The sequence below is a fragment of the Leptodactylus fuscus genome, chromosome 7, assembly GCF_031893055.1.
Source record: "Leptodactylus fuscus isolate aLepFus1 chromosome 7, aLepFus1.hap2, whole genome shotgun sequence".
In the NCBI taxonomy this organism is placed as follows: Eukaryota; Metazoa; Chordata; class Amphibia; order Anura; family Leptodactylidae; genus Leptodactylus; species Leptodactylus fuscus.
The window spans coordinates 10,758,611-10,786,512 of record NC_134271.1 but is presented as its reverse complement, the minus strand read 5'-3'; the positions used below and the strand labels follow the sequence as shown (position 1 = coordinate 10,786,512).

At 48.1% G+C, this 27,902-nt stretch overlaps 1 protein-coding gene across 2 annotated transcripts; it reads left to right on the top strand.

Annotated features, from left to right (window-relative positions):
- Positions 1–1,193: 1,193 nt before the first annotated feature.
- Positions 1,194–27,902, top strand: DENND5A (DENN domain containing 5A). 2 transcript variants are annotated; one of them, XM_075280964.1, is made up of 23 exons: positions 1,194–1,372; positions 8,079–8,150; positions 10,970–11,079; positions 11,357–12,017; positions 14,882–15,069; positions 17,533–17,850; positions 17,936–18,151; positions 18,284–18,518; positions 18,754–18,904; positions 19,270–19,363; positions 20,265–20,396; positions 20,509–20,661; positions 20,741–20,822; positions 21,155–21,239; positions 21,485–21,613; positions 21,756–21,877; positions 23,530–23,675; positions 24,112–24,230; positions 24,604–24,785; positions 24,887–24,969; positions 25,271–25,394; positions 25,473–25,641; positions 26,840–27,902. In XM_075280964.1, the coding sequence occupies exons 1-23, from the start codon at positions 1,267–1,269 to the stop codon at positions 27,021–27,023; spliced, it is 3,861 nt and encodes a 1,286-aa protein (XP_075137065.1). In that variant the 5' UTR covers positions 1,194–1,266; the 3' UTR covers positions 27,024–27,902. The 2 variants fall into 2 exon arrangements, with proteins under 2 accessions (XP_075137065.1, XP_075137066.1); XM_075280965.1 differs by lacking the exon at positions 8,079–8,150.

Genomic DNA, 27,902 nt, shown 5'->3' with positions numbered 1-27,902 from the left:
CATTGTGTGAAACATTGCCCGCAATTTAGGGTGCTAACAATGAGACGTTTTGTAATTAAGTTTCAAAGAGGTCCATTGCGTACATTGTGTACATGATTTATATTTGTTTTATTTGATGTAAAGTGAGATGCTGGTTTTAACTATTTATTGGAGAGCTGCAACCGCATATTGCTTAGACGTATGTTGTTGTGTTTTAATTGTAGAAACTAATACACCTGAGGAAGGGCGTAGTGTAACGCCCGAAACGCGTTGTGTGAAAGTTTGTCTGAAGTCAATAAAATCGTGTACTTTTAACCACTAAAATAAGAGAGCGCAGTTCCTTAATTTCGGATTCAGAAGAAATCTGAGCCATTGGTCCTTATACCACACTCATATACAGATGGGGTATTCCTGGGTGGGGGTCTCATAAACAGATGGGGTATCCTGAGTGGGGGTCTCATATACAGATGGGGTATCCTGGGGTGGGGGTCTCATATACAGATGGGGTATTTCAGGGTGGGGGTCTCATATACAGATGGGGTATTCCTGGGTGGGGGTCTCATATACAGATGGGCTATTCTGTGATGGGGGTCTCATATACAGATGGGGTATCCTGAGTGGGGGTCTCATATACAGATGGGGTATCCTGAGTGGGGGTCTCATATACAGATGGGGTATTTCAGGGTGGGGGTCTCATATACAGATGGGGTATTTCAGGGTGGGGGTCTCATATACAGATGGGGTATTCCTGGGTGGGGGTCTCATATACAGATGGGGTATTCCTGGGTGGGGGTCTCATATACAGATGGGCTATTCCTGGGTGGGGGTCTCATATACAGATGGGGTATTCCTGGGTGGGGGTCTCATATACAGATGGGGTATTCCTGAGTGGGGGTCTCATATACAGATGGGGTATTCCGGGGTGGGGGTCTCATATACAGATGGGGTATTCTGTGATGGGGGTCTCATATACAGATGGGGTATTCCGGGGTGGGGGTCTCATATACAGATGGGGTATTCCGGGGTGGGGGTCTCATACAGATGGGGTATTCTGTGATGGGGGTCTGTATTAGGGGTCACTGGGGTCGGGGGCTTCTTTCCTCGCGCTGGGGGCAATCTCGGTCACTGTCTGACTAGTAAATACAATGACATCACCCTGACAGCGCACTGCGCCTGCGCTCCTCGGCTCCACCCCCTGCGCCGCAGGCCCCGCCCCGCACTCGGTGCACAGCTGTCCGGACATCCCGTGATGCAGTGCGGGGAGCCGGGGCGCCGCTGACCGGAGACATGAGCGGGGGAGGGGGGAACAGCTCGGCGCCCGGACGATTCGCCGACTATTTTGTTATCTGCGGTCTGGACACCGACACCGGGCTGGAACCGGACGAGCTCTCCGGTAAGAGGCAGAAGAAGAGGGGGCGCAGGAGGGGGGGAGACGGAGGGTGGTGGGGGCCGGGGAATGGGGGGCACCGGGGGGAAGAGGGAGGAGGAGGGGAGACATAACGGGACATGCACATAACGGTGCCGCTCACATCCGCTATCCCTCTCCGCCCTCTGTCCAGTATCAGCCCCTGATGTCACCTATAGACTCCCTATACACAGTGGATATAGTCTGTCACATATAGACCTGCTGTATACAGTATATAGAGTGCTGGCTCCTATATCACCCCTGATGTCACCTATAGATTCCCTATACACAGTGGATATAGTCTGTGTATCTGGTACTGTGCCCAGTGTTATTCCCTTCTGTCACATATAGACCTACTGTATACAGTATATAGAGTGCTGTGTCCTATAGACCTTCTATATATAATGTCCAGTGTCATCTCCTGCTGACCCCCCCATATACACTGTGTATATACATAGTGTACCGTATATACAGTATTATCCCCTGCTGTCACCTATAAACCTCTTATATACAGAGCGTGTGTGTATGTGTATATAGTGTTCTCTGTGCTGTGCCCAGCATATATCCAGAGTGTCTAGTCCTATAGACCTTCTATATATATATAGTGTCCAGTATCATCTCCTGCTGTCATCCATAGACCCCCCCCCCATATACAGTGTAATCTGTTCCCTTTCTAGTATTATCCCTTGCTGTCACCTATAGACCCCCTATATACTGTGTACCTGGTGCTGTGTCCAGTATTATCCCCTGATGTCACCTATAGACTCCCTATACACAGTGTATATGTTCAGTATATCCAGTGCTGTGCCCAGTGTTATCTCCCGCTGTCACATATATAACTACTGTATACAGTATATAGAGTGCTGTCACCCATAGACAACCAGGTACACTGAATAGATGAGATCTGCCCTATATCATCCCCTACTATCACATATAGACCCCCTATGTACAAGATATCCAGTACTGTGCCCTATATCACGCACTGCTGTCACCTATACACCTCCCATATACAGTGTACTTTGTGCAGTGCCCTATATCATCCCCTGTGGTCACCTATAGAGCTGCTATGTACAGTGTACCTGGTTCTGTGCCCTATACCATCCCCTATAGATATCCCTTATACAAATGTCCTTTAATACATTGTGTTGCTGCAGTATATTCTATATGTGCATAGTATGTATAGGGGCTGTTATGTAGGGCGGTCTGTGGGTTTGGGGGTCTCTCCCACTCATCGGCTTTCAGTTCCTTCCTCCATTTTTAGGATCTCTGCTTATTGTCAGTGAATGGAAACATTAAACGGATCTAGTCCTGCTCACAGCTGAGGGTTTGTTACATTGCATCCGATCCAAACACAACAGCAGCACAAACCTGTTAGTTTGTTACAATGTATCGGTGCAGGATACGTATCCGGGCTGTTCAGGCTTTATGGAATCTTTTGGGTTCTGTGAAATTGCGGATTCTGGCGACATTCTTGGTGTTTCTATCTAAGAAGAAAGTCGGGAACTACTCGAGGTCTCACAGCAGCGAATTCTAAGGGATTGTGTAGAGTGGTCACAAGTGTAACAAACCCTCAGCTGTGTGAGCAGGACAAGGTTCCTTCATTCACTGGAGGCAGTCTATGGTGGGGTCGCCACTCTGTATTATGTCGCTGACTCCTCAATATTCTCCTTCATATCCATATAATAGGTCTGCAGTCACCCCCTGCTGGTCATTGTAGTACATTGGGGGAAGGGGGGTGTCTCCCGAACCCCTCCCGGAACAAATCCATGTCTATAATGTGAGAATGTCCAGAACCTCCTCTACAGGTCCCCAAAATCAGCAGATTGTAAGCTCTGCAGACCAGACGAGAGGACCAGGAACTGAGAGCTCCCCCTTCTGACCGCCTCTCGGGGAGTGTATACGGGGTCACTATGGGCTGTGCATGTGGCTACAGTGCTCTATAGAATGGGGAGTCACTGTATATAACATGGGGGCGCTGAGGTCAGGCACTGCAGGTGTTGTGGGGCCACTAGGTCTGACACTGCTCATAATGTGACTAATGTGGGGTCACTGTGGAAGGGCCCCTGTGGCTGGTGTGGGGCCACTGTGGGTCATGCGCTGTGTGTGATATGAGGTCACTGTTGGTGATACACTGTGTTTAATATAGGGTCAGTGTCAGATGGTTGATGTCTAATGTGGGGTCATTGTGGCTTGAGCGCTGTCTGATGTGGGGTCACTGTGGGTCGGGCACAGTCTCTGATTTGGGGTCCCTGTGGGTCGGGCACAGTCTCTGATTTGGGGTCCCTGTGGGTCGGGCACAGTCTCTAATGTGGGGTCCCTGTGGGTCGGGCACAGTCTCTAATGTGGGGTCCCTGTGGGTCGGGCACAGTCTCTAATGTGGGGTCCCTGTGGGTCGGGCGCTGTCTCTGATTTGGGGTCCCTGTGGGTCGGGCACAGTCTCTAATGTGGGGTCCCTGTGGGTCGGGCACAGTCTCTGATTTGGGGTCCCTGTGGGTCGGGCACAGTCTCTGATTTGGGGTCCCTGTGGGTCGGGCACAGTCTCTAATGTGGGGTCCCTGTGGGTCGGGCACAGTCTCTAATGTGGGGTCCCTGTGGGTCGGGCACAGTCTCTAATGTGGGGTCCCTGTGGGTCGGGCACAGTCTCTAATGTGGGGTCCCTGTGGGTCGGGCACTGTCTCTGATTTGGGGTCCCTGTGGGTCGGGCACAGTCTCTGATTTGGGGTCCCTGTGGGTCGGGCACTGTCTCTAATTTGGGGGTCACTGTGGGTCGGGCGCTGTCTCTGATTTGGGGTCCCTGTGGGTCGGGCACTGTCTCTGATTTGGGGTCCCTGTGGGTCGGGCACTGTCTCTGATTTGGGGTCCCTGTGGGTCGGGCACTGTCTCTGATTTGGGGTCCCTGTGGGTCGGGCACTGTCTCTAATTTGGGGTCACTGTGGGTCGGGCGCTGTCTCTGATTTGGGGTCCCTGTGGGTCGGGCACTGTCTCTGATTTGGGGTCCCTGTGGGTCGGGCACTGTCTCTAATTTGGGGTCACTGTGGGTCGGGCACAGTCTCTGATTTGGGGTCCCTGTGGGTCGGGCACAGTCTCTGATTTGGGGTCCCTGTGGGTTGGGCACAGTCTCTAATGTGGGGTCCCTGTGGGTCGGGCGCTGTCTCTGATTTGGGGTCCCTGTGGGTCGGGCACAGTCTCTAATGTGGGGTCCCTGTGGGTCGGGCACAGTCTCTGATTTGGGGTCCCTGTGGGTCGGGCACAGTCTCTGATTTGGGGTCCCTGTGGGTCGGGCACAGTCTCTAATGTGGGGTCCCTGTGGGTCGGGCACAGTCTCTGATTTGGGGTCCCTGTGGGTCGGGCACTGTCTCTGATTTGGGGTCCCTGTGGGTCGGGCACTGTCTCTGATTTGGGGTCCCTGTGGGTCGGGCACTGTCTCTGATTTGGGGTCCCTGTGGGTCGGGCACTGTCTCTGATTTGGGGTCCCTGTGGGTCGGGCACAGTCTCTAATTTGGGGTCCCTGTGGGTCGGGCACAGTCTCTGATTTGGGGTCCCTGTGGGTCGGGCACAGTCTCTGATTTGGGGTCCCTGTGGGTCGGGCACAGTCTCTAATGTGGGGTCCCTGTGGGTCGGGCACAGTCTCTAATGTGGGGTCCCTGTGGGTCGGGCACAGTCTCTAATGTGGGGTCCCTGTGGGTCGGGCACTGTCTCTGATTTGGGGTCCCTGTGGGTCGGGCACTGTCTCTAATGTGGGGTCACTGTGGGTCGGGCACTGTCTCTGATTTGGGGTCCCTGTGGGTCGGGCACAGTCTCTGATTTGGGGTCCCTGTGGGTCGGGCACTGTCTCTAATGTGGGGTCCCTGTGGGTCGGGCACTGTCTCTAATGTGGGGTCCCTGTGGGTCGGGCACTGTCTCTAATGTGGGGTCCCTGTGGGTCGGGCACAGTCTCTGATTTGGGGTCCCTGTGGGTCGGGCACAGTCTCTGATTTGGGGTCCCTGTGGGTCGGGCACTGTCTCTAATGTGGGGTCCCTGTGGGTCGGGCACAGTCTCTGATTTGGGGTCCCTGTGGGTCGGGCACTGTCTCTGATTTGGGGTCCCTGTGGGTCGGGCACAGTCTCTAATGTGGGGTCCCTGTGGGTCGGGCACAGTCTCTGATTTGGGGTCCCTGTGGGTCGGGCACTGTCTCTGATTTGGGGTCCCTGTGGGTCGGGCACTGTCTCTGATTTGGGGTCCCTGTGGGTCGGGCACTGTCTCTAATGTGGGGTCCCTGTGGGTCGGGCACAGTCTCTAATGTGGGGTCCCTGTGGGTCGGGCACAGTCTCTGATTTGGGGTCCCTGTGGGTCGGGCACAGTCTCTGATTTGGGGTCCCTGTGGGTCGGGCACAGTCTCTGATGTGGGGTCCCTGTGGGTCGGGCACAGTCTCTGATTTGGGGTCCCTGTGGGTCGGGCACTGTCTCTGATGTCCTGCCCTATGATGTTACCACGTGCCCATTCCTGGTACATTACTTGTGCGCGGTCCGGCGGTGCCCACGCAGGGTGCAGGGGGTTACTGTCACCATGTAGTAGCAGTTTCCATGACGTCACGACTGTCCCTGACACCACGAGCCAGGACTCGCGATCTGCGCAGGCGCTCGGAGGAGACGGCGCCGTTGTGAGTATTTCTGTAGAAGGACAAATAATAGAGTTTCTGTCCCAAGACGTTGTCATCGCTATAAATAACCAGAACTTCTGGAGCGGCTGAGACTGCAGCAGATCTCCTCCTGCGAGCAGCGCACATCCACATGCGTGTTACATGCTACACGCGTCACCCAGCTTCTCCTGACTCGGAAAGAGAAGTCATATTGCATGTTTGCCTTTCAGGGCCTTGGGAAAGCTGGGTGACTAACCCCCAGTCCTATCCTGGTGACCTCCTCTGACTAGTGATGTCATCAGCCAGGTAGCGGCGCCACCCTATGGGCACGTTCAGGAGCGCTGTCACGGTTTTGGAAGCGCCTATGGGGCCCTCATATAGACATTCTAGAAGTATTCACCCCCTCCCTCCCCCCTCTGGTCTGCTCCGCTGGGGGTCGGTGATGTCACGTCTGTTGATGACATCACACAAGGGTTGCCGTTCATCCCATTGTTATTCTGTCGCCTCCTTGGTTGTCTGGGACACGGATCGTTAGTCACAGGTGCGCGTTATACCTGCGGGGCCAGAAGTGGCCCCCGGGGACGTCGCTCACATCAGATTGGTTGTGCGATTCTTGCAGGTTATTTCCCTCTCTCAGACAGATATGGTTGTCTTATTTTTTGCCCGTGTCGCCATCTTGATCCAGCGATCTCGTCTTCGGTAACGGTCGTCTCCTCCTAGAAATCCCTGACACATTGTAACAGAAGAATGCGTCACCTGTGAAGTTCTGTGTCAGTCCAATCACTTTTGTCTTTCATTTCCTTCCTTCGTTTCTAGTATCTCCGCTTGTTGTCAGTGAATGGGCGCGTTGACTAGATCCAGAGGCTGAAGATCCCTCCTGACCTCGTCCTGCTCACAGCTGAGGGGTCGTTGCAATGACGTGGAAGGCGAACACATCGGCAGCACTCGTCTCTCCTTTCTTGATCGTTTGCTACATTGTATCAATATGGAGTTCAGAGCGATTACTGTTGGATTGACTGCAGTGGATACAATTGTAGCAAAGCTTCAGCTGTGTGAGCAGGACTAGGCGGGAGGTATTCAGCCTCTGGATATGTTTCATTCACTGACGGTAAGCGGAGATCTGCAGGGTGCTGAGGAGATGACTTGTAAGGTCTGTGTGATCTTCTGTCTATTGCTGCCCCCTCCCTCTCCTGAGGACTCTGCACATACTTGTAGCTGCCAGCGCTCACCTGGTGCTGCCTGTCACTGTCACCATGGTTCTTCGGTGCTGCCTGCCGGGACCCGGCGTAATCCCAGGAGGCTCCTTGTGCTGGTGTCATGGCTGCTGAATGCTGCACTGCAGGGAATGAACACGCCGTGCACACGGGATCCACGTATAGCGGTAAATAAAACCGCCAGATAGGTCTGTAATCCGGTCTGTCCTCGCTGTAATGTAATCACTTACAGGATCAGTGCTGCAGTATAAAGCAGTCTGAGCCTTCGATGACCAGAGATGAATTTCTGACCTCAGACTCCGACAGGCAATGGAGATAAGCTGGAGTCAATGTGGTCATAGCTGCAGTGTAAAGTATGGAGAGTAACCGAGCAGAAGACTGTAATGAGACAGCAGGTGAATATTAGACTACCCCGGAGTCCACTAGACAATAGGATAGGCTGGAGTCACCGTGGTACCCTAATAGAGTGGAGCTGCAGTGTAAAGCATGGGGGACAACAGAGCAGTCCCAGACTCCAATAGATAAGCAAGGGAAGTTGGAGTCGATGATCAGAGCTGTGCTGTAATAGTGCAGAGCTGTAGTGTAAAGCATGGAGAAGTCGGAGCCTATGAAGAGACAGGGGTGGGATTCCGACTACTCCGGACTCCAGTGCACAATGTAACGAAGCAGACTCGATGGTCAGAGCCGTGTCCTAATGGAGCGGAGGCAGGTGAGTATCCCATGTGGTCAGTGGTGGAGGGGAGAAGGCGCAGGACATTGAGTGACTATAGTGCCCTGGCTGCAATCTCACGTGTGATGTCAGGGGGCGCCGCGGCGCTTTATGATTTCCTTGCTGATAACGCTGTTGTTTTATCGTTTAGCCCTGTGTGAATACGTCCGCGCCTCTAGAGACAGAGATGGCCTTGGACGGTTCCAGTCCTGTGCGCCAGAAGGTAATCGGAGGAGCGGCAGCCGCCTACTAAAACCGCTGTAGAGCTGTGACTCCCGCAGGCCGAGGCGGCCGGTGACCGTCCAGCTGCCCTGCAGGGTCCTGGATAAGTCATTGGATGGCCCGGCCGGTGGTCAGAGGTAGTCACAGAGCGTGAGACGTCCACTAAAGCCGGGGAGTCCTGAGCCACCGCAGCATCGCCGCCATCTTGGATCTGTCATTCCCATTATTCTTCCACAACTTTGTGTTTCTTCGCCATTTCCAGATCTCTGCTTGATTTCAATGAATGGGAAAGTTCTTTTTGCCTACAAAAACCTCCTCAAACCTTTTTTGACACGCGACTTCTCTCAGCTGAGGGTTTGTCACAGTGTGTCGGGATGAGAAATCAGCCTGGAATACAGTAGAGAGGCAATAAGATGGTTTCCATTCACTGACAGTGAGCGCAGATCTCGATAAGGGGGAGGAGACGCAAAGTCCGTAATCAATGACTAACCTGCGCGCAGGACTCAAAAACATCTGAAAATCGCAGGAAATGACTCATCGCGCAGATCCCGCACATCCAAGATGGCGTCCGATATAACCCTGCGAGCTGTGAGGTTGGTGTTATGGACATGTTATCCCCCCTCCCCCCTCTGTATCCGCACGTCTGCTCTGGGGCTACATCTGTGGAGTCGGCTGTAGTATGTCTGCTGCTAACTAGCCGAAATCTGCAGAGCTTCCTAGCCTCTTACTGACACTCAGCTTTCTAGCCTCTTACTGACACTCAGCTTCCTAGCCTCTTACTGACACTCAGCTTCCTAGACTCTTACTGACACTCAGCTTTCTAGTCTCTTACTGACACTCAGCTTTCTAGCCTCTTACTGACACTCAGTTTTCTAGCCTCTTACTGACACTCGGCTCCCTAGCCTCTTACTGACACTCAGCTTTCTAGCCTCTTACTGACACTCAGCTTTCTAGCCTCTTACTGACACTCAGCTTCCTAGCCTCTTACTGACACTCAGCTTTCTAGCCTCTTACTGACACTCAGCTTTCTAGCCTCTTACTGACACTCAGTTTTCTAGCCTCTTACTGACACTCGGCTTCCTAGCCTCTTACTGACACTCAGCTTCCTAGACTTTTACAGATGTTGAGCTTTCCAGCCTCTTACTGACAGTGTTGTCACTTACTGACATTGAGCTTTGTGCCATGTTGTATTCTCTAGTCTGTTCCTAACATTTTTACAGTTTTCTTACTGATCTTGAGCATTGTAGCAATTTAATTTGTAGCCTTTTACTGACATTGAGCATTGTAGCTTCTTACTGACGTTGCGTAGCTTCTTACTGACGTTTTGTAGTTCTTAGCTTCTTACTGACGTTGTGTAGCTTCTTACTGATGTTGTGTAGCTTCTTACTGACATCGTGTAGCTTCTTACTGATGTTGTGTAGCTTCTTACTGACATCGTGTAACTTCTTACTGACGTTGCATAGCTTCTTACTGATGTGTAGTTATTAGCTTCTTACTGACGTTGCATAGCTTCTTACTGACGTGTAGTTCTTGGCTCCTTACTGATGTGTAGTTCTTAGCTTCTTACTGATGTGTAGTTCTTAGCTTCTAACTGACGTTGCGTAGCTTCTTACTGACGTTGCGTAGCTTCTTACTGACGTTTTGTAGTTCTTAGCTTCTTACTGACGTTGAGTAGCTTCTTACTGACGTTGCGTAGCTTCTTACTGACGTTTTGTAGTTCTTAGCTTCTTACTGACGTCGTGTCGCTTCTTAATGACGTTGCGTAGCTTCTTACTGACGTTGCATAGCATCTTACTGACGTTGCGTAGCGTCTTACTGATGTTGTGTAGTTCTTAGCTTCTTACTGACGTTGCGTAGCTTCTTACTGACGTTGCGTAGCTTCTTACTGACGTTTTGTAGTTCTTAGCTTCTTACTGACGTTGAGTAGCTTCTTACTGACGTTGCGTAGCTTCTTACTGACGTTTTGTAGTTCTTAGCTTCTTACTGACGTCGTGTCGCTTCTTACTGACGTTGAGTAGCGTCTTACTGATGTTGTGTAGTTCTTGGCTCCTTACTGACGTTGTGTAGTTCTTAGCTTCTTACTGACGTGTAGTTCTTACTTTCTTACTGACGTTGTGTACCCTCTTACTTGCTTACTGACGTGTTGCAGCCTCTTACTGACAATGACCGCTGTAGCCTCTTCCTGACTTTGTCTTGCTCCTGTCTCCTCTGTATCTGAGCTCGGAGACTTTCTCTCCAGACGCCGTTTTCTCCATCTTCTGCTTTTTCTTGTTCTTCCTCTTTGTCCTCATTTTGGCTTTGTGGCTTCTGTGTTGTTCTCTGATTCTCTGGTAGACGGCAGCTCTTACTTTACTGCGCTGCCGAAAATGCTTCCACGGCCCCCCCTCTGGGTTACGTCTCAGTATATCATTACACTCCTCATCCACCAGTACTGACGCCTTCATATATCCAGCCATGGTCTCTGCCCCATATATATATATATATCATACTGGATCCATGATGGCCGCCTTTGACCCCTGCGGTCAATGGTATCTGATTAACCATTCAGTGACCGGCCTTGAGGTGTCCCCCATACAATCCCCATTTCCGTTCTCTTCTTGGCGGTGATTTTCTCTTTTACAGCATTTTCCTGCAGCTTTGGGGTCTCCGCCCCGCTGTGTGTCTCACTAATACCAAATAACCCTCCGCTAACGCACTTTCCTCTACCAGCAGGTGGCGCTCTGTAGCTGACGTCTTTCCGTGTGTCTCCTCTGTCGCTGTCCTCGCTCTCTATTAGGAATCTGCAGCGTTTTTAACTTTTGCGCTTCTTTCCCCTACCAGGAGAGAATTTCGAGCAGACCCCCCTCAGGCGCACTTTTAAGTCGAAAGTTCTGGCACGGTATCCCGAAAATGTGGAGTGGAATGCGTTTGACCAAGACGCGGTGGGCATGGTATGTGCACGGCCTGATCTGCAGCACTTTCACATTTCCGGATACATTTTGCTTTGCTACATTATATCACTTTATACTCCAGTCACATCCAAAGCTTTCATAATTCTCCGGTCACCTACACAGCTACATTTACTACCCTTCAAGCCAGCAGGGGGCAGAAAGGAGGGTTAAGTTGTGTAGGCAGACTTTACTAGCAAGCAGCACAGTTTTGAATGCAGCTCTCAGTGTGACTGGAGTAGAGTGCCGACCATAACGCTGTGTTGCTGTGTCTTGACAGCTGTGTATGCCCAAGGGCTTGTCATTCAAGACTCAGGCCGACTGCCGGGACCCTCAGTTCCATTCTTTCATCATCACCCGGGAAGACGGATCCAGGACGTTTGGTTTTGCTCTCACCTTCTTTGAGGAGGTCACCAGCAAACAGATCTGTAGCGCCATGCAGACCCTGTACCACATGCACAACGCGGAGTATGACATCATCCACATGTCCGCCACCAACGGCGGCAGCAGCACACACTGCATGGAAGACTGCGGCGACGCATCTGTGACCAAGCTGCAGAGGTTCAACTCCTACGACATCACCCGCGACACCTTGTACGTCTCCAAGTGCATCTGTCTCATCGCCCCCATGTCCTTCATGACAGCGTGTAAAAAGGTGCTGGAACAGCTGCACCAGGCCGTCACCTCGCCACAGCCCCCGCCGCTGCCACTGGAGAGCTACATCTACAACATCCTCTACGAGGTTCCTCTACCGCCCGCTGGACGCTCCTTGAAGTTTTCAGGGGTCTATGGGCCAATTATATGTCAGAGGCCGAGTATCAACGAGTTACCCCTGTTTGACTTTCCAGTAAAAGAGGTTTTTGAGTTACTTGGTGTAGAAAATGTGGTGCAGCTCTTCACCTGCGCCCTCCTGGAGTTCCAGATCCTGCTCTATTCACAGCGTAAGTTACTGCTGGAGTCAGGTTACCCATAATATCACTATATCATATTCCATAAGGGGCAGTATTATAGTAGTTATATTCTTGTACATAGGAGTAGTATTATAGTAGTTATATTCTTGTACATAGGAGGCAGTATTATAGTAGTTATATTCTTGTACATAGGAGTAGTATTATAGTAGTTATATTCTTGTACATAGGAGGCAGTATTATAGTAGTTATATTCTTGTACATAGGGGGCAGTATTATAGTAGTTATATTCTTGTACATAGGAGTAGTATTATAGTAGTTATATTCTTGTACATAGGAGCAGTATTATAGTAGTTATATTCTTGTACATAGGAGCAGTATTATAGTAGTTATATTCTTGTACATAGGAGGTAGTATTATAGTAGTTATATTCTTGTACATAGGGGGCAGTATTATAGTAGTTATATTCTTGTACATAGGGGCAGTATTATAGTAGTTATATTCTTGTACATAGGAGCAGTATTATAGTAGTTATATTCTTGTACATAGGAGCAGTATTATAGTAGTTATATTCTTGTACATAGGAGCAGTATTATAGTAGTTATATTCTTGTACATAGGAGCAGTATTATAGTAGTTATATTCTTGTACATAGGAGTAGTATTATAGTAGTTATATTCTTGTACATAGGAGCAGTATTATAGTAGTTATATTCTTGTACATAGGAGCAGTATTATAGTAGTTATATTCTTGTACATAGGAGCAGTATTATAGTAGTTATATTCTTGTACATAGGAGCAGTATTATAGTAGTTATATTCTTGTACATAGGAGCAGTATTATAGTAGTTATATTCTTGTACATAGGAGCAGTATTATAGTAGTTATATTCTTGTACATAGGAGCAGTATTATAGTAGTTATATTCTTGTATATAGGAGCAGTATTATAGTAGTTATATTCTTGTACATAGGAGTAGTATTATAGTAGTTATATTCTTGTACATAGGAGCAGTATTATAGTAGTTATATTCTTGTACATAGGAGCAGTATTATAGTAGTTATATTCTTGTACATAGGAGGTAGTATTATAGTAGTTATATTCTTGTACAGGGGCAGTATTATAGTAGTTATATTCTTGTACATAGGAGTAGTATTATAGTAGTTATATTCTTGTACATAGGAGGTAGTATTATAGTAGTTATATTCTTGTACATAGGAGTAGTATTATAGTAGTTATATTCTTGTACATAGGAGCAGTATTATAGTAGTTATATTCTTGTACATAGGAGGTAGTATTATAGTAGTTATATTCTTGTACATAGGAGGTAGTATTATAGTAGTTATATTCTTGTACATAGGAGGTAGTATTATAGTAGTTATATTCTTGTACATAGGAGGTAGTATTATAGTAGTTATATTCTTGTACATAGGAGTAGTATTATAGTAGTTATATTCTTGTACATAGGAGTAGTATTATAGTAGTTATATTCTTGTACATAGGAGCAGTATTATAGTAGTTATATTCTTGTACATAGGAGCAGTATTATAGTAGTTATATTCTTGTACATAGGAGCAGTATTATAGTAGTTATATTCTTGTACATAGGAGCAGTATTATAGTAGTTATATTCTTGTACATAGGAGTAGTATTATAGTAGTTATATTCTTGTACATAGGAGTAGTATTATAGTAGTTATATTCTTGTACATAGGAGCAGTATTATAGTAGCTATATTCTTGTACATAGGAGGTAGTATTATAGTAGTTATATTCTTGCACATAGGAGCAGTATTATAGTAGTTATATTCTTGCACATAGGAGCAGTATTATAGTAGTTATATTCTTGCACATAGGAGCAGTATTATAGTAGTTATATTCTTGTACATAGGAGTAGTATTATAGTAGTTATATTCTTGTACATAGGAGTAGTATTATAGTAGTTATATTCTTGTACATAGGAGTAGTATTATAGTAGTTATATTCATGTACATAGGAGGTAGTATTATAGTAGTTATATTCTTGTACATAGGGGGCAGTATTATAGTAGCTATATTCTTGTACATAGGAGGTAGTATTATAGTAGTTATATTCTTGTACATAGGAGCAGTATTATAGTAGTTATATTCTTGTACATAGGGGCAGTATTATAGTAGTTATATTCTTGTACATAGGGGCAGTATTATAGTAGTTATATTCTTGTACATAGGAGCAGTATTATAGTAGTTATATTCTTGTACATAGGAGTAGTATTATAGTAGTTATATTCTTGCACATAGGAGGTAGTATTATAGTAGTTATATTCTTGTACATAGGAGTAGTATTATAGTAGTTATATTCTTGTACATAGGAGCAGTATTATAGTAGCTATATTCTTGTACATAGGAGGTAGTATTATAGTAGTTATATTCTTGTACATAGGAGGTAGTATTATAGTAGTTATATTCTTGTACATAGGAGCAGTATTATAGTAGTTATATTCTTGTACATAGGAGTAGTATTATAGTAGTTATATTCTTGTACATAGGAGCAGTATTATAGTAGTTATATTCTTGTACATAGGAGCAGTATTATAGTAGTTATATTCTTGTACATAGGAGTAGTATTATAGTAGTTATATTCTTGTATATAGGAGTAGTATTATAGTAGTTATATTCTTGTACATAGGAGTAGTATTATAGTAGTTATATTCTTGTACATAGGAGCAGTATTATAGTAGCTATATTCTTGTACATAGGAGTAGTATTATAGTAGTTATATTCTTGTACATAGGAGCAGTATTATAGTAGTTATATTCTTGTACATAGGAGCAGTATTATAGTAGCTATATTCTTGTACATAGGAGCAGTATTATAGTAGCTAATATAAGAGATGTCGTAGTGATGGCGCTCTCTTGATTTACAGATTACCAGAGATTGATGACGGTGGCGGAGACCATCACCGGCCTCATGTTTCCGTTCCAGTGGCAGCACGTTTACGTCCCCATCCTGCCAGCATCACTTCTGCACTTTCTCGATGCTCCGGTGCCATATCTGATGGGTTTACACTCCAATGGTTTGGATGACAGGTCGAAGCTGGAGCTGCCGCAGGAGGTAGGACTCTGAGATAAGTGGGGGTGGGGAGGTGTCGGCTATCTATGTCATTGGAGCATGGATCTCTGAGATGTCAGGCAGCCGTCATGGTCGCTCGGGTTATTTCTGCATCGGAGAAGTTTCTAGATCTGTGTAGGAGAACTATCAGTTATGTATATATGTATATAGCACTGGTGCAGTTTACTGACCCCTAGTCCCTGCAGGTGAAATATGACATTACATGACAACTCTTTATCTTTGCTAAAGGGGGGGGGGGGTCCTTAATGGTTACTATCATGTCTCACAGTCTGTGCACATTCCACCGTTCCATTCAGTTATATGAGAGCTGTGCTGGACTATTTCTGACAGTGACCGATGGAGATTTTGTGATCACTGGGGGGGTCTCAGCCCTAACAATCACTTGTACCCTGTCTGTGGATAGGCCATAAGTGTTGTTTATGAGAAGATCTCTTTAAGGACTCTTGAATTTGGGGATTTTCCTTAGTGTTTTGTATCTGAATAAATAGAAATGGTCTGGAATGTTCTATAGAAGCCGCTGACCCAGAAGGAGCAGCGAGCGGATCTGACACTATAATCCCCTGATTGTTCTGGACTCTCAATGCTTCCTTGTCTGCTGCGGGTACATCGGCCGCTTTCTATGAGGAATATCGAGATCCTGAGAACAAGAACTACTAACCGGGGAGAGGACCATGAATTCTGCTCAGTGTGACCCTTGGGCTCCTGTAATTGCCTGTAATTTTCCCAGATATATGGAGCATTTTTTAAAAAATTTGGACCATTTTTCAGTGATGTCACCGCTGCTCTCTAGTGAATGGATAGACTGCATTCTCAGTGATGTCACCGCTGATCTCTAGTGAATGGATAGGCTGCATTCTCAGTGATGTCACCGCTGCTCTCTAGTGAATGGATAGGCGGCAGTCTCAGTGATGTCACCGCTGCTCTCTAGTGAATGGATAGGCGGCATTCTCAGTGATGTCACCGCTGCTCTCTTGTATATGGATAGGCGGCATTCTCAGTCATGTCACCGCTGCTCTCTTGTATATGGATAGGCGGCATTCTCAGTCATGTCACCGCTGCTCTCTAGTGAATGGATAGGCGGCATTCTCAGTGATGTCACCGCTGCTCTCTTGTATATGGATAGGCGGCATTCTCAGTCATGTCACCGCTGCTCTCTAGTGAATGGATAGGCGGCATTCTCAGTGATGTCACCGCTGCTCTCTAGTGAATGGATAGGCTGCATTCTCAGTGATGTCACCGCTGCTCTCTAGTGAATGGATAGGCGGCAGTCTCAGTGATGTCACCGCTGCTCTCTAGTGAATGGATAGGCGGCATTCTCCGTGATGTCACCGCTGCTCTCTAGTGAATGGATAGACTGCATTCTCAGTGATGTCACCGCTGCTCTCTTGTATATGGATAGGCGGCATTCTCAGTGATGTCACCGCTGCTCTCTAGTGAATGGATAGGCGGCATTCTCAGTGATGTCACCGCTGCTCTCTAGTGAATGGATAGACTGCATTCTCAGTGATGTCACCGCTGCTCTCTTGTATATGGATAGACTGCATTCTCAGTGATGTCACCGCTGCTCTCTTGTATATGGATAGGCGGCATTCTCAGTGATGTCACTGCTGCTCTCTAGTGAATGGATAGGCGGCATTCTCAGTGATGTCACTGCTGCTCTCTAGTGAATGGATAGGCGGCATTCTCAGTGATGTCACCGCTGCTCTCTAGTGAATGGATAGGCGGCATTCTCAGTGATGTCACCGCTGCTCTCTAATGAATGGATAGGCGGCATTCTCAGTGATGTCACCGCTGCTCTCTAGTGAATGGATAGGCGGCATTCTCAGTGATGTCACCGCTGCTCTCTAGTATATGGATAGGCGGCATTCTCAGTGATGTCACCGCTGATCTCTAGTGAATGGATAGGCGGCAGTCTCAGTGATGTCACCGCTGATCTCTAGTGAATGGATAGGCGGCATTCTCAGTGATGTCACCGCTGCTCTCTAGTGAATGGATAGGCTGCATTCTCAGTGATGTCACCGCTGCTCTCTTGTATATGGATAGGCGGCATTCTCAGTGATGTCACCGCTGCTCTCTAGTGAATGGATAGGCTGCATTCTCAGTGATGTCACCGCTGCTCTCTTGTATATGGATAGGCGGCATTCTCAGTGATGTCACCGCTGCTCTCTAGTGAATGGATAGGCTGCATTCTCAGTGATGTCACCGCTGCTCTCTAGTATATGGATAGGCGGCATTCTCAGTGATGTCACCGCTGCTCTCTAGTGATTGGATAGGCTGATATTTGGTTCCTCTGCTCTCAGTATATACATATATACCCTCTACTGATGTCCTATAAACCCCTTTTATAATAGGCAGAAAATAAAACGTCTCTTTGACTTAGTACTTTACGGCTTTTGCTGTCTCCTGCTGCTCTTCTGACTCTTCCATGTTGTCTTACTCCACCAGGCTAACCTTTGCTTTGTGGACATTGACAACCACTTCATTGAACTACCTGAAGATCTCCCCCAGTTCCCCAACAAGCTGGAGTTTATTCAGGAGGTGTCCGAGGTCCTGATGTCCTTTGGTATTCCTCCCGAAGGGAATCTGCATTGCAGCGAAAGCGTCTCCAAGCTAAAAAACCTCAAGACAGCCGACCTGGTATCTGACAAGAAGAACGGGAACCTGGCGGGGTCGCCTCTCAATTCTTTTGAGCTCCTGAAGGAGAATGAAACCCTGGCACGAATACAGGCGCTGGTGAAGAGGACGGGCGTGAGCCTGGAGAAGGTGAGGTGGTCTTTCAAGCTTTGGTCTGTATGAAAATCTCCAGGCTGAGACACAACATCTGAATCTTATTCTTTCTTCCTTGCAGGTGGAGGTTAAAGAGGAGACCACCAGTAAGAAGGATACAAAGTTCCAGTGCGATGAAGAAGAACTCCGCATTCATCAGCTGAACATCCACATTCGGGAAGTGTTCGCTAACCGATTCACCCAGATGTTTGCCGACTACGAAGTGTTTGTCATCCAGCCAAGCCAAGACAAGGAGTCCTGGTTCACGAACCGCGAGCAGATGCAGAACTACGATAAGGTGAGTAACGCAACAACCTCACGGTCTCCAAGATTTGCTCTTCATGTCACTCCGAGTCCGACTAATGTAACAGGTCCTCGGTTTTGGGAGCAGGACCCTCCGCTGACCACATGACCCTTTCTCTCCACACAGGCTTCCTTCCTCTCTGATCAGCCAGAACCGTACTTGCCTTTTCTCTCGCGTTTTTTAGAAACGCAGATGTTTGCCTCGTTCATTGATAATAAGATCATGTGCCACGACGACGATGACAAGGACCCGATTTTACGCGTCTTTGATGCAAGAGTAGACAAGATCCGACTGTTAAACGTCCGGACACCGACCCTGCGCACGTCCATGTATCAGAAGTGCACGGCCTTCGAGGAAGCAGGTAGGTTGGATTTGGTGCAAGTACTGAATGGTTCTGGGCACGGATCGGGGCCCATTGCTGGGAGTCCTGTAGTGTGATGGGTGCCATAGAAGCATTGTATCCTGCCCATACACGCAGTTCTCCTATTCTTGGAGGACTGGACACTTCTTCAATCCTTAATGCACATTGATACACGATCTGATGGGTGATGTAGAAAGACGCGGCTCAGATGAATTCATGCTTGTGTTTTCTATAGTGAAGTCCATCGAGCTGCGACTCTCCAAGATCGATCACACGGCCATCCACCCGCATCTTCTGGATATGAAGATTGGACAAGGCAAATATGAGCCGGGGTTCTTCCCTAAGCTACAGCCCGATGTGTTGTCCACTGGACCGGCGACCAACAAGTAAGGAAAATAATCTAGGCGGACATATCGGTCCTCTCCCCAGCAGTGTCTGAGGATGATGAGGAGACTTGTCCTCCTAGCTGTAGTCTCCGTGTAGAATAAGCCGTCTTCTGCTGCACTTTTTCAGCATGGGCATCTTCCCTACACGCCTAGTAATCACTACTAAGGAGAACTGGGTCTGGGGGTGGATTATAAGTGTGAGACCTCCTCAGTAACTGATATATATATATATGTATATGTGATAGATACATCAGCCGATCCTGCTCTTATTAAAGTGGTTCTGCAGCAGCTGAGATTGAGAGAGGAGAGTAAGGACTCCTAATTCACAGTGTTCTTATCCTCCCATGTTCTTAATTTTATTACAGGTGGACAAAGAGAAATGCGCCTGCGCAATGGAGGCGGAAAGACCGTCAGAAGCAGCACACGGAGCACCTCCGGCTGGACAATGACCAGAGGGAGGTGAGTGACCCCACAACATAATATGGAGGAAGCAGGAGGAACGTAAGGATCGCACGGCTGGGTCAGGGCATCTCCAAAACAGCAGGTCCTGTGGGGTGCCCCCAATACAGGGGTTAGTACCTACCTATAGAAACTGGTGGTGAGCCAGTGTCAGGGTCATTGATGTGTATGATGTAAGGCTGTCCCGATCGGTCCGATCCCACTGAAGAGCTACTGTAGTACTGCTGGCTATTATAGAAAGATGTCAGTACTCGCAGGACAATACAGCAGGCTGTATCTGGGGTATATAGTCACAGACCGGTCTTACTGACCCTGTCCCTGTCCTAATATAAGTGCCTGTGATTGGTGCATAAGCATCACATCTGGACATGGCGTGATGGAAGAAACTGGGTATGTGGATACGACGTGCACCAACTACCTAAACATTGTACAGACCATATACTCCTCTTCATGGCAGTGCTGCCCCCTAATGGCAGTGGTGTCAGGCAGAGATGAAGGTGGTGACTGTTCTCCAAAGCCCCAGCTCTCAGACTGATCGATCCCCTGTGGGATGTGATGGAAAACAAGTCCAATCCACAGAGGCCGCGCAATTTCCAGGAATGACATGATCTGCTTTTGACGTCTCCAGATACTACAGGAATCTTCTGGGACCTACTGGAGTCCGGGCCACAAGTGCTAGTGCAGGGGTTTACTCCTATGTGACCGATCGTGATAGCCGAGTATAGCCATACATGTAATATATAGGTGAGAAACCGAGGGGAGTTGTGAGGTGGCTGCTGTCTCCATTTTTATGAGAGATCCCCTCCCCCCTCAGCAGGGGCATTTGGACCTCTGTATAATAACTAATATGAAAATGTCTCTCTGATTTACATTTACTGTTATTTCTCGTAATTTTTTGCAGAAATACATCCAGGAGGCGAGAAACATGGGCAGCAGCATCCGACAGCCCAAACTCTCCAACCTCTCTCCCTCCGTCATTGCTCAGACCAACTGGAAGTTTGTGGAAGGTTTGCTGAAGGAGTGTCGTAACAAGGTGCGCACGGCCCCCAGCCCCTTCCTTCTGCTCACCCCACATTGTGATTGAACGGCTCCTGACACGTCCCTGCGGCAGCGACTCTTGTAATTCTGAGCTTGTCTTATTGTAGACTAAGAGGATGCTGGTGGAGAAGATGGGCCGCGAGGCGGTGGAGTTGGGCCATGGCGAGGTCAGTATAACGGGCGTGGAGGAGAACACGTTGATCGCCAGCCTCTGTGATCTTCTGGAACGCATCTGGAGCCACGGTCTTCTTGTGAAACAGGTAGGGCCCCGCTCCTGGTAGGTCTTGTGACCCCCTGTCTACTGGAGACTTCATCCCATGTACTATGTTTGTGCCGCAGGGGAAGTCGGCCTTGTGGTCCCATCTGTTACATTATCAGGACAATAGGAGGAGGATGAACGCCGGGAGCCTCTGCCACACAGGTTAGTGCATGTCTGCTACCCACGAGTCCCTGCACTTCAGCCATGAAGATGTCCTGCAGCTTCCTTGCTTGGCCTTATGCAATTTATGTGGCCACTAGCGCTGACCCTTATAAATCTATAGAGGACATTAGCCTCCCTCCTCTGTTCTGTATAGATTTGTGTTGGTATACAATTCTTATGATTTTGCTATATCTAGACTTCCACCAGGGGGCGCTGCACTTCAGAGTTAATGTTGTCGCCCTCTTTATTTGGATTTTCTGTGCAGTGTACTGTATAAGAGGAGGGGGGGGGGGCTGTTCTACTGTCTATAACATTGTTTTCTTCTCTTCTAGAATTGTTTCTAGATTCTGAAAGACGGAAATCGGACCCCAATCCAGTCATGGCGCCGATGAAGATCTCGCTGGTGCAGGACATGTTGTGAGTTGTACGGATAAGCATGAGGTGCAGGACTGTCAGTGGTTTTTGGGGAATATCGGGGGTAATAACTGGGGGGTGTCACGATGATTGTATAATGCTGGGAGGACAATAGGTGGAGTCAGTATATTTGGAGCATACTGGGAGGACAATAGATTGGCTCCGTATATTTGGTTATTGTGGGCGGTGTATTCGGAGGGGCGTTGTTGATGTTTTTCACAATAACTCCCTGTAATTTCTGTTCCCAGGCACATTCAGAACATTGGGGAGATCAAGACCGATGTGGGGAAGGCTCGAGCCTGGGTCCGATTGTCCATGGAGAAGAAACTTCTGTCCAGACACTTGAAGCAGCTTCTACTGGATCATGAATTAACCAAGTACGTCCCCAACACCTCCATCATACCGTAGTGTAATGTACATCATATACCTCGCTGCCCGGCGTCCATATATTAGGGAGCAGCACTCCCAGTCTGCCGTGTATCCTGCTCTGTAATGATCTTCTTGAAATTTTTTCACTAGAAAATTATACAAGCGCTACGCCTTCCTGAGATGTGATGACGAGAAGGAGCAATTCCTCTACCATCTTCTCTCTTTCAATGCCGTGGATTATTTTTGCTTCACCAATGTCTTCACAACGATAAGTGAGTACATGAACGAGTGTACATGCATGACGTTACTTATCCTGTATTATACTCCAGAGCTGCACTCACTATTCTGCTGGTCACTGTGTACATACACTCACCGGCCACTTTATTAGGTACACCATGCTAGTAACGGGTTGGACCCCCTTTTGCCTTCAGAACTGCCTCAATTCTTCGTGGCATAGATTCAACAAGGTGCTGGAAGCATTCCTCAGAGATTTTGCTCCATATTGACATGATGGCATCACACAATTGCCGCAGATTTGTCGGCTGCACATCCATGATGCGAATCTCCCGTTCCACCACATCCCAAAGATGCTCCTCTATTGGATTGAGATCTGGTGACTGTGGAGGCCATTGGAGTACAGTGAACTCATTGTCATGTTCAAGAAACCAGTCTGAGATGATTCCAGCTTTATGACATGGCATTGCATTATCCTGCTGAAAGTAGCCATCAGATGTTGGGTACATTGTGGTCATAAAGGGATGGACATGGTCAGCAACAATACTCAGGTAGGCTTTGGCGTTGCAACGATGCTCAATTGGTACCAAGGGGCCCAAAGAGTGCCAAGAAAATATTCCCCACACCATGACACCACCACCACCAGCCTGAACCGTTACCGATACAAGGCAGGATGGATCCATGCTTTCATGTTGTTGACGCCAAATTCTGACCCTACCATCCGAATGTTGCAGCAGAAATCGAGACTCATCAGACCAGGCAACGTTTTTCCAATCTTCAATTGTCCAATTTCGATGAGCTTGTGCAAATTGTAGCCTCAGTTTCCTGTTCTTAGCTGAAAGGAGTGGCACCCGGTGTGGTCTTCTGCTGCTGTAGCCCATCTGTAGCCTCAAAGTTGGACGTACTGTGCGGCGTTCAGAGATGCTCTTCTGGCTACCTTGGTTGTAACGGGTGGCTATTTGAGTCACTGTTGCCTTTCTATCAGCTCGAACCAGTCTGGCCATTCTCCTCTGACCTCTGGCATCAACAACGCATTTCCGCCCCCCACAGAACTGCCGCTCACTGGATGTTTTTTCTTTTTCGGACCATTCTCTGTAAACCCTAGAGATGGTTGTGCGTGAAAATCCCAGTAGATCAGCAGTTTCTGAAATACTCAGACCAGCCCTTCTGGCACCAACAACCATGCCACGTTCAAAGGCACTCAAATCACCTTTCTTCCCCATACTGATGCTCGGTTTGAACTGCAGGAGATTGTCTTGACCATGTCTACATGTCTAAATGCACTTGTTGCCATGTGATTGGCTGATTAGAAATTAAGTGTTAACGAGCAGTTGGACAGGTGTACCTAATAAAGTGGCCGGTGAGTGTACATTACATTACTTATCCTGTATTATACTCCAGAGCTGCCCTCACTATTCTGCTCATTGTTCCTAGAAACAGTCATTAGACACTGACAGACACCCCTTCCATCCCATTCAGTGTCTATGATACTGGAAGTGCAGTTACTTTTCCTACTATAAATTAAAGCAGGGGATGTTGAGAGATTTTAGCTCGGAAGCCTTCCATATTCTAAATGCAGCTCTGTAATCTAATATAGGATATGATAAATATATTGTTGTTACTTCCAGTGTTTGGGTTTTTTTTTAGATTTATATGGAGAGTATCTTGACTTGTTCTTGTGTCTCCTCAGTGATCCCTTACCACATCCTCATCGTTCCCAGTAAGAAGCTGGGTGGCTCCATGTTCACCTCTAACCCCTGGATCTGTATTTCGGGAGAGATGGGTGAGACGGGAGTGCTGCAGGTTCCTAGGAATATCTTGGAGATGACATATGAGGTGTGTTGAGTCTTTGTGACTCCTGGTGCTGCCGTGGATGAAGCTCCCCCTGGTGTCTGGTTGTTATAAGGCTGTGATCCTGGAAATTGTTCATGTCTCGTCTTGATATGTCACATATGGCGAGCAGCCTAGACGTTTGTGACCCCGTGTGGCAAGGCAGCAGCCTGAGCATGAGCCCCTCCATAAGACATGGCCCCCTGTACATCCTGATACATGTACACGGGGCCCCCACCCATATATGCAGAGCCTTACAGTAATGGAATATAGCTGATAGGAAAGGCTTCTCCTCCGTAGTGTGGGGGCCATTCATGTGTCTGATGCTACGTCACCCCCTTCCGCCGTCCCGCTGCTCGGTGTTACATCAACCATATGTATCACAGCTTCTCCTTCCTCAGATCTGCATAGTGTAAACTGCGTCTCACGTTTCTCCCTGCAGTGCCAGAATCTAGGCAAGCTGACGACCGTGCAGATCGGACACGACAACTCCGGGCTGTACGCCAAGTGGCTGGTGGAGTACGTCATGATCCGGAACGAGATCACAGGCCACACGTACAAGTGAGAACCTGGCTGCTTCTCTTCTACAGCAATGGGTCCTGCATAGTGTAGCGAGGCCCATGGGATACAATATAAGACCCCACTGGGACTCTGCAGCATTGTGGTCTAGGGAGGGTTAAATCCATTACAATCCCAGTGCTGAGATTACCTTACGTTGCGCCTTGCAATGAGGTGTGCGGCTCTGCAACCTGAGCTCTAACCGTAAACCAGCAACGTTTTCAGTGTAGCTTTAGGTGTGACTAGAGTAGACGTCAGGATAATAGAGATCAGTATTGTATAGTGATGCATAAAGCAGACGGCTCAGGAACCCTCCTTGCTCCATGATCTTATTTTTCTTTCCAATGGTCTAATGGCCGACGTGTTTCCCTCCCAGGTTTCCGTGTGGCCGCTGGTTGGGGAAGGGGATGGACGATGGGAGTTTGGAGCGGGTTTTGGTTGGAGATCTTCTCACGTCCACACCAGACACCGAAGAAAGACCCTGCAGGACGCCTCCGCTGCAGCACTCCCCGGGCATGATCCGCAGACTGGTGGCCATATCCCCCAACAGCAGACCCAGTAAGTGCCAGCCGGGTATTAGAGAGCGCCTCCTGCTGGTGAGAGTGCCTCATGTCTGTTGTCTTACATCGGTCATCTCTACGGCCTTGTCTTCCTTGCAGAATTAAACACGGGGCAGATTCAGGAGGCCATCGGAGAAGCTGTGAACGGCATTGTCAAGCATTTCCACAAGCCGGAAAAAGAGGTAACCTGCAAAGTCAGCAAAGGCTCCGGACATTCCCTCCAACCCAATCACCTCTCCTATCCTCTTCTCTTCTTCCTTCTACTTCTTATTTTCCTTGACCCCCTTCTTTCTTCCATTGCATCTTCGTATTTTCTCTCTCCCCTTCCTTTCCATTTCCTCCTCTTCTCCATCCTCTCGCCTCCTCTCTCTTTGCTTCTTCCCCTCCTTGCTGAATTTCCTTCCCTGGATACTAACACAGAATCCGCTTCCTTTTGGCTTCTGCCATGGCCGATTGCTGGTCCTGACTCCTTTTTCTGTGCAGAGGGGCAGCCTGACATTGCTGCTGTGTGGAGAATGTGGATTAGTCGCCGCTCTGGAGCAAGTTTTCCAGCACGGATTCAAGTCCCCGCGACTTTTCAAAAGCATCTTCATATGGGACTTTCTAGGTAAGGAATATGGCGGAGACGCCCCCTGATCTGTATATGGAGGTTATGATCTTACTCGTTGGAATTTGTTACCTGTAGAAAAAGCACAAGCACATTACGATGCACTTGACCTGAGTGACACAGCCCTGGGCGAGGACTGGCAGAAGAGAGTCCGCATCTTCAGCCGTTTCATCACCGCCATAAACAGCACGCCCAGGAACATTGGCAAAGATGGCAAGTTCCAGATGTTTGTGTGTCTAGGAGCCCGGTGAGTGTACATTGCTGCAAAGTCTTCTTCAAGGGAATGTCCAGCTAGAAATGCTCTGATGACTCGTAAATTCAAGGCTGTGGAGTCCTAAAAGGGGTTTTTCAATTGACTTAAAATGATATAACTTAATTCCCCATTCCAGCGTTGACAGTCTGCTATTCGCAGTATGACTCTTGTCGGGGTGAAATTGATAACGTCCCATTCATCAGCATGTGACTGCTGCAGCCAATCGCAGGGCTCACGTCACTAATGTCACATGACGGAATGGGCTCAGTAGGCAGCGCTACAAACATAGTGGAATTTGCCGCAGTCATCTTCTCCGAAAACCGTCCCTGAAGTTCCAGGATTTGTGGGCATCCGTCTGACCCTTGCATGGATCAGGTGATCCGGTGGCTGAAAAAAAATACAGCAGCTCCTATTACTTGAGTAGTAAGGGTAAGTTCACACAGGGTTTTTTGGACCGGAACCTGAGGTGGAGGCCGCCTCAGGTTCCGGTCCAAAATACGGGTAGCTGTGACTGGAAGCCGGTGCAGTGCATCAGCATCCAGTCGTGCACTCCGCTCCGGATTAGGCCCAAATCAATTGGCCTAGTCGGGAGGGAGTGTCTTCACGTGGATGTCGCCTGAACCGGCTTCTATTGATTTCAGTGGGAGACGTATTTTTGGTCCGGAACCTGAGGCGGATACGGCCTCAAAATCCTGACCAAAAAACCTAGTGTGAACTTACCCTAACAGACTGCTTCCATTCCCCGGGAAAGCCGATCTGAGTGGTGTAAAGGTGTTGTGCGCCGAAGATCAGCTACTGATGACCTATCCCTTGGGGTTTTCTTGCCCTAGTCTAAAAAATATGGAGTTGGGGCAGGAAAACTCCTTTAAATTCCTCTCCAAATTCCACTATGTGACTATACCCTTAGGCCTCGTTCACATCAGCGTTTGGATTCCATCTGGGGGAGTTGGAAACTACTTTCCAGTCCACAAGATCCTTGCAGAGATCTTGCGGTAAGCACATGGACCACATTATAGCCTATGGGGTCCATGTGCTTTTACTGCACCAGCCCTTGCACATGCGTTTGGGGGAGGGGCCCCATGCAGACTCCAAAACGCTAATGTGAACGAGGGCTTAGTCTCGTATCTAGAACGGTTTGGCTGAACTCAGTTCTTGCACCCTAATGACCGTTTTCTAATCCCCTCTTCCGCAGGGATCATCACTTGCACCATTGGATCGCCCTCCTGGCCGATTGCCCCATCATAGCACAGATGTACGAGGACACGGCGCTAATAAAGGACCACACCCTGGTCAACTCGCTGATCCGTGTCCTGCAAACGCTGCAAGAGTTCAACATCACCCTGGAGAGCTCCCTCATCAAAGGGATCAACATCTGACCCTCCCCCCGCCAATAGTAACCTAGCCAAACCCAAGAGATCTATCACTACTGTGCACGGAGTGGCGCCCCCTGAACTCCGCCATCGCCCGGAGTGCGCCGTGTGATATATTACAGAGTATCTCTATTTATGTAAATGCTATATGACTGGTTACATCCTTTCATATGAGAGAGGTGACAGTGAATACCGCACGGCTTATTGTCAAGCTGTCCGATTTACTTGCCGTGGAGCCGTTTTCCGAGCCATTCAGAGGTCGCAGGATGACGTGGAGAGTCGTCGTCGTTTCTCCGTCTGTTACATTATACGGATATTTGCTTTATCGCCACCACTCCCTTTATTTGCTGTTACAGGAGAGGAAAAAAAAAAAAATTCTATATTTTTAATCTTCTTGTGCTCGGCCGCAGTGTTCCGGAGTCGTGTGGGGTTTCCTCGTCAGTATTACTTGTGATTAGCGGGACGCTGAGAGAGTCTTTCTATATTGCGACATAAATGCAGAGTGTTTTTTTTATTATTCATATGCATTATTTTATTTATTTAACTCTTCATGTTCTCCTAACTACAGACTGTAGTGCTTAACCCCCCCTCCCCCGGCACAGAGGGTATATGAAGACGGAGAGCATTCTCTTTCGGATGGCCCACTTGCCGGCGATTCGCTCCTTGTCTGCCCAGATCACCGCAGAGATTTACGTTATTATGTACTTTGTCTGAGATGAGTTATTTATGCTGCTTCATGTTTCTCCGACATGCAATAAAACAGGCGGCAGTCCGGCCGCTCGTCGTCTCTCGCCCTCTCCTCGCCGCCGGCCATCCGTCCGGTTTCGGGGGCAGGAGGCATTTTGCACAGATCAGGTTAGAAAAAAAATAAATACATTTACACAA